Genomic DNA, 6,837 nt, shown 5'->3' on the forward strand with positions numbered 1-6,837 from the left:
TGCAATTTATTTATAATGTGCTTATTACTTTGATCTGCAAAGAACATAGCAAATTCTGATGTATGTTGTCAGAATATGTCCCTGAAATAGTTGTATAATTTATTATTTCAATCATCCTCACCATGATTCCACCACAGGACAAAAGCTTTCTCTTCCCTCCATTCATGTCTCTTGGGTCTACCCATCTATTCAAAACAATTCCAGCAAATCTTTTCACTTCATTCGTCCATCTGGCTCTTTGTCTGCCCTTCCTCCTTTTACTATCTTAAGGTTGTCATTCAGATATTGTATTGTCCATCTGTTATCTATTTGACAAATGTCTTATTCCACCCGTGTTAATTTTTTTCTCTGATGTAGTCAGGATGCCTTCTGCTGAGGTGTTTAACTCTTTTCTCTTATTTCTTCATGTTGTACCAAACATTATTTGTTTATTTCTCCTTTAGGCACTGGAGTTTTTATTTTGGGACCTTTGTAAGAATCCAGGTTTCTGTTTCCGTTGTTTGAAGTACTAAAATACACTGAGTACAAATGTACAAATGTACTGTAATTTTTAGCTTGTTTTCCCAATTTGTACACTTAACTTTTTCCTGTCATCATGGATATCAAGACACTAGAATGGAAGATGATGTTGAGAAATGAAGTTTACAATAACTGAGCATGTCTGAAGGGCCACAGCACACAGTTCATCATCTCCATCACCTTGCTGCTCATCTTGATGTCCCCATGATGTCTGGTCTGTTTTGCCAGAACAAAGTTGGTTAACAATTATCCTTCTTGCATCATTTGATCCTGAGAAGCTAAAAATCTTGTTATTTTTGTTTGATGTTAGATATTGGGGAAAAGTTGTTGATGTAACTATGCTGCATATCACCCAAAACATACAGTGAAAGAAAAAAAATGAAGATGTTTGATGCATGGAATTTTTCGAAAATTTATGGAAAAAAAATAATAATGTTATTGGTTAATGACTTCAAAGGTTAGGCATCATGTTATATATTAAGAATATTTAAGAATTGACAAGAGGATCATATAGACATGGGGCATGTGAGAGGAATGGGAAAGAAAATGTGTGTTAACACGAAACATGTTGCCATTGTTTGTGGAGAGAATTGAGAAGCAATTTGAGACATGAATAGTTTAGAAAAATTATGTGAAATAAATAGCAGCAAAAAAACATGAGTCAATTAAATGTTTATAAAGTGATTCCTGCATTGCTGGGTACCCAACAAGTTTACAGATTTTTTTTGCATTGGAATGGAACTGGTGGAGAGGGAGTCCACTGAGCCTAAAAAAATAGCAAATGAGGAGGGAAAGCTACAGCATCAAAACAAAAAAGGATAGTGTATTGTTTGAACGCCTTAGCAAATGAGGAGGGAAAGCTACGGTATCAAAACAAAAAGGATGTGTGCTTGCTATATCGGAGGGTTCCTTTGAAAATAGGAGTTGAGAAACTATATTGTAAATTCCACAATCAAGAAACATAAAACTTGTGTGTTGTAGAATAATGACGTAAAAAAATTTAAAAAAAGTTGTCATTGTATTGGTTTACTAGTCACCCACTGATATAAGAGGCTTTTTTGTGAATTCTTTAGGGGATTGAGAGATGCTTGTTGCTTTCTATATTATTTCTATGTATTTTAATATTTTGTAAAGTCAGTCATTATTATATTCAGTAAAATTTACTCATTCTAGGTATCGTAAGAAAGGACCTCGACTCTGTAGGAAGAAGGGTATAGCACATGCCAGGCATTCAGTGAAAGCAGGCAATGAAGCTTCTAAAACTCACAGTGATGCTCAGGAAGGAATTGCTACGCAGGTAGAGGATGACACACTCGTATTCGACAAGAAGACACAAGTAAATGTTTTAGAAAACAAAGATTCAAGCTCTGGCTCTGTAGACATTAACAAAAAAATAAAATGTGAAAACCCTGAACAGAAAGTAAGCAATCTTGATGAAGTTGAAGATTCTTATTTAGAAAGTGAAGTGAAAGCAGAAACCATGGAAGCCTCATCACAAAGTGGAGACCAAAAGAACAAGTTGCTGGAGATGATGTCTCGTGAGTTCAATTCTGCAAGCATTCAGGAAGGAACTGGTACTTTTGAATCAAGAAAGTCTGCTCGAGTTCCTAGGCTTACAAGAAAACGAAAAAGTGAAGTGATTGATACACCAGAAAAGTCATCAGAGACCACAGTCAACCAGCCAACTCCCATAACCACAGTGACTCCCATTATCCACAACCCCATAACCAGTGCTCTCAAGAAAATTAGGAAGGAAAGTTTAGAAAACCTTCCATTGCCTACATCTCCAACTTTGCCTGGAAGAACTAGGAGGAGCACACAGGAAAGGAAATCAGGCAGTGAGAAAGATTCTGGTGAGGAGGCAGCTGGAATTTCAGAAGTTCCAGAAGTAACAGAATCTAAAACAGAAGAGGGCTTGGCACATGAAAGAACTACTCCAGACACTCGTGGGAGGAAAAGGGCCAGGGCAAGGGGCAAATCTGTCGTTGAGGGGGAAGAGGGAAATGACTCTGGGAATGAATCACCCATTATTCCAGTGAAAGGACGAGGCAAGACACACTCTAGTTCTGAGGAAGATTCACTTATTGCCAACTCAGATTCACCATGTTCATCCAAGAGCCGTGTGAGAAGTACAAAAGGATTGGGGGAAGGTGAGGCACCTGGTATGGCTGCACAAATAAAGGGAAAGGGAAAGGTCCCAGTTAAGGAGGAACCAATGAGTGACATTAAAGGACGAGGAAAAGTGAAAGCAGAGGGAGAAAAAACTGAAGATCAGCTGAATACTGTACTTGGTTCCGGTAAAAGTCAGAGCAAAATAAAACCACCTTGCGAAGATACTGGAAATGCTGTCACCACTAGTAATGGTTCTGTGGTTACAATGTCAACTAGATCAAGAGGGAAAACAGAATCTGAAAAGGAAGGAACCTTAGAAACAGAGCCACTCAGTCAGCCAAGACGCAGTATGACCCCAGTGAGTGGTGATTCCACTCCACAGTCGGAGTTAAAGCGATCTCAACGAATTTTACTGTCTCGTGAGGGGAGCTCAGACATATCTCCCTTATGCAAAAGAGGAACACCAAAACCCACTCCAGAGGTAATAAAGAAGCAAGATACCCCAACACCTCCAGCTAAACCTCCACCTTTCAAACAGAGGAAAGAAGAAATAGCATTCACTAAGACAGGTAAAAAAAAGAAGAAGCATTTCAAAGGACTTAGTTATTCATTTAGCACAAGAAAAAAGAAAGGTAAAGCCAAATTCAACCAAGGGAAACACTCCTTAGATACATCTCAAGAATCTGATTCTGTTGTGTCAGAGGAAATAGATATGGAGTCAGTTGATTCATCTTCACAAGATGTTCCATCAGAGCAACTCTCCAATCAGGATCAAGATGGTGGTGATGATCGGCTTTCTGATGGAGGAGAAAATGATGTTGAAATGGATAATGTTGAGACTCCAGATCCCTCAGCAGATGATGATGGTGTGAGAGATTGTATCCTTGAGAAAATTTCTGCAGATCTTGCCAACAGTGATGAAAATGCTGAGTCACTAAAAGATGCTAAAAAGGAAGTTGTTGAAGAAGAAAAGTCAACTGATATTTGTGACAAGTTTGATAAGGCCATTAAAAGTGAATTACTTGAAGAAGAAAAAGATGATATTGAAAAAATAAATTATTTAGATAGTAAAGAAGAGGAAGGGAAGTTAGTTGGTCTTAAGGAAAGTGAAGTCTCAGGAGAAAGTACATTTGCAAAATCTGATGCCTCAGCAACATCTAGTGAAGGTGCAGTAGATGTAGAAAGCAGCAGTTCTCTTGAAGCTGTGAAGCCAGAAAATATAGAAAGCCAATCAAAAGTAAAAAGTCATAGAGACACTGAAGTAAAATGTGGTGCAGGTAAATCAAACCAGACAGAAATTCTTGGAAAAGGAATGAGGACAAAAAGAGCTCCTCCTGGTGTGCCAGTCTATAGTTCACAACGTAAGGAAGTTAATCCTGTCATCCGAAAGCAAGTTACTGAAAAAGAACATTCCACATCACCTTCCAAGATACTTAGCACACCTGAAATGGGTTGCTCAGCCTCTGAATCTGCCTTCTCTCCAGGAGCAGAGGTTGAAGTTCAAGTTCCTGAGGAGGATGGTGGAGAAGCACTGAGCAAGAGACCTGAAGAAGTAGCTTCTAACAAGAATGGTGCAGAAGGCACAAACCAAAGTGGTGACAAGTCTGAGAATTCCCCACAAATTCCAGCACTTAGCAACAAATTGCAGGGTGCAGAGGCAGCAGAACTGCCATGTCAGCCCAGCAAAGAGACAATTGCACTCCAGGATGAAGGCCTGCGGCAACCCAGGAGACGCCACAGTATTAGTAAGAGAAAGATGGATGACCTTGTGCCTGAAGGCCATAACTCTGACTCTAGTGACTCCCTGGGTGAAGCTCGAATGCCTGGTGAAGGAGTAAGGAAGAGCAAAAGGTTAAGTCGACACAGTTCTCCACACGGCCTGTCTTTTGCGGCTCCTGAGTCACCCGAAGGGCCAGGCAAGAGCCAGTCCAAACCCATCAGCAGTCGATCAGCCTATGTTGTAAGTACCATTGTGCTGTTGATACTTGTTTGATGCTTAGCCATAACAATAACATAGGCTTTGAACCTGCTAGTAGGCTTTGAACCTGCTAGTGGGTAAGCGGTAAGTGATTGTTATAATGTTTTGCTTGTATGTTTTGCATTTTGTGTCTGTTGAGGTGATATTAATTTTGAAACATGGCAATAGAAAATGGATGGACTCTAGTTTTCTTTGTTCTTTTGTTTGGCATAAAAAAAAATTCCCCTATGCCACTTTAAGGATTTCCAGTGCAGAATTATCACACAGTTTTATCCCAAATTAGGTAGGCTTTAGAGCTTCAGGCATTACACCCTTGCAATTCTCTACATTATGCTGCATGGTAAATGCTCTTTTAGTTGGTCATCTATATGAACTCATGTTAATTTTTTTTTGTATTATGTTTGGGCATTTTGATTTATGATATTCAACAAAAGTTGCAAGAAAGTGCATTCAGTTGGACTTTAACTGAAAAGTATTCCTACTTTTATATTTTTCTATGAAAGTTAGATATTAAAAGAAGTAAGAAAAGGAATATGATCTCTCTTGGATGTCTTCTCAGGTGAGGGAAAGGATTATCAGAGTCAAAGACAGGTATTGAAACCTAATTATCAGAGTAAAGTGAGACTGCACAAAAGTTTTAGCTTGCATTTTCTGAACTAATAACTGGGGATGGTCTTAAAATTGGTGGTAGTATGGTTAAGTATTGCAAAATGTTATACTTCCAAGTTTTTTATTTCTGTTGAGCTTTTATGAAAGATCCTGGTAATTGTTTAAACATGCTGCAAACTAAGTTTTCCAGCTTTTGAAGTGTAGTTAAAGTATTATATGGTGCTAAGACTATAGCTAATTCTCTGCATGTTATGTTCTTATTTTGTTATATATTTTTAACTTAATAGTACAATATACTTTTGTATGGGTAGTGGTTGCATGTGTAACTTGAATATTCAATTTTTGTTTTAATCTCAGTGTGAATGATTTCTTGGAGATAATACTTTTAAAGAAATTCCTTTATAATTCTCAGTTTTCTACAGTGTTTCTTTTCAAATTCACAAAAGTAGTACATTTGCAGAAAGGTATTTGGTAAAATGCACATGCATGTGTGTAGTAGATTTTTTTGTGTTCAGGCAAACTTGCATGATTTGACCCCAGAGCTAGGCCAATAAGAGCTGTCAAGTGCTGTCTACGAGTATATCATCACTTTTCATCCAAGATTCTTGGCCCTCAGACTCCAGCCTCACCAGGGGAACACCATTGCTATATCCTGTCTCCACCTGTGAACTTGACCCAGAGGTGTCATCAGCAAGGGAATGTGCAATCTGTATGTCTTATTTTTTATTTATTCTTATTTTCTCTATTGCATATTTTCTGTATAATAACTGCAAGAATGAAAGCTGCTTACTTGCTGACCATTGATATACCTTAAGTAGTTGTGCTAATTGACTCACCCTAGTGTTTACATGCTTTGAACCCATTGGTGTAACAGTGGTATTGCTTCTGAACTTGTAGTCTCGTGAGTATGCATATTCCTTGCCATTCTTGACCTTTACTATCACGTGCAGAACTACCGAACATAAGGCAGGAAAGAAAGTTCTTTGAAGTTTGCAAGCCTGACTGAAATGTAAAAGAAGCAGGCTAGGACAGTTTCTTGATATTATTTTTCCTCTTTCATTTCCATTATTACTGTTATAATTTGGAATGATCTTCAGGAATATTTATACAGCTATGTATGTGTGTGGATGTGCCTATTGGGAAACTAAGAAGTCATAATTTTCAGCATTGTTCCCATACAGTATTTATCTTAGGTGTATATGCATTGGTTTCCTTCCTACTCATGTATCAAGAAAACATTGAAACATTCTTCTGGAGACGGCAAGAACTGAAAACTGGTCTGCACAATTATTGATATATCTTTGATGCTGTATACATATCTAGAGAGAGAGAGAGAGAGAGAGAGAGAGAGAGAGAGAGATTGGTATGCAGGAAAATCTAATAATTTTAAATTTGCTCTATTTTATGGAAAACTTAAAATCAAAGCTCATGTAGGAGAAATTCATTAGCTGATAATCTGATTGCCTGAGAAAACAAATGAAATGAATATATATAATTGACAGAACTTGAGAAGTGCACATATATTTTTTTCTAATTTTCACCTTTAGTTTTGTTTCCACATTTGTTATGTTTTCATAATCATGTGCACTAAAAATTTCAGTGGATCATTATCCATTTCA

The 6,837-nt window shown here is 37.7% G+C and overlaps 1 protein-coding gene across 5 annotated transcripts in view; it reads left to right on the plus strand.

Moving 5' to 3' along the window:
- The window catches only part of LOC135107944 (histone-lysine N-methyltransferase EHMT1-like), a 28,999-nt gene that overhangs the window by 7,867 nt on the left and 14,295 nt on the right, over window positions 1-6,837 (plus strand). For 4 of the 5 annotated variants that reach the window (XM_064018389.1, XM_064018394.1, XM_064018393.1 and 1 more), the window contains 2 exons: window positions 1,693-4,591; window positions 5,835-5,927. In XM_064018389.1, the coding sequence (XP_063874459.1) occupies window positions 1,693-4,591; window positions 5,835-5,927 (2,992 nt within the window). The remainder of the gene's footprint in view (window positions 1-1,692; window positions 4,592-5,834; window positions 5,928-6,837) is intronic. The other variant, XM_064018390.1, reaches the window with a different exon arrangement.

Source organism: Scylla paramamosain, chromosome 16 (genome assembly GCF_035594125.1).
Source record: "Scylla paramamosain isolate STU-SP2022 chromosome 16, ASM3559412v1, whole genome shotgun sequence".
Classification (NCBI taxonomy): domain Eukaryota; kingdom Metazoa; phylum Arthropoda; class Malacostraca; order Decapoda; family Portunidae; genus Scylla; species Scylla paramamosain.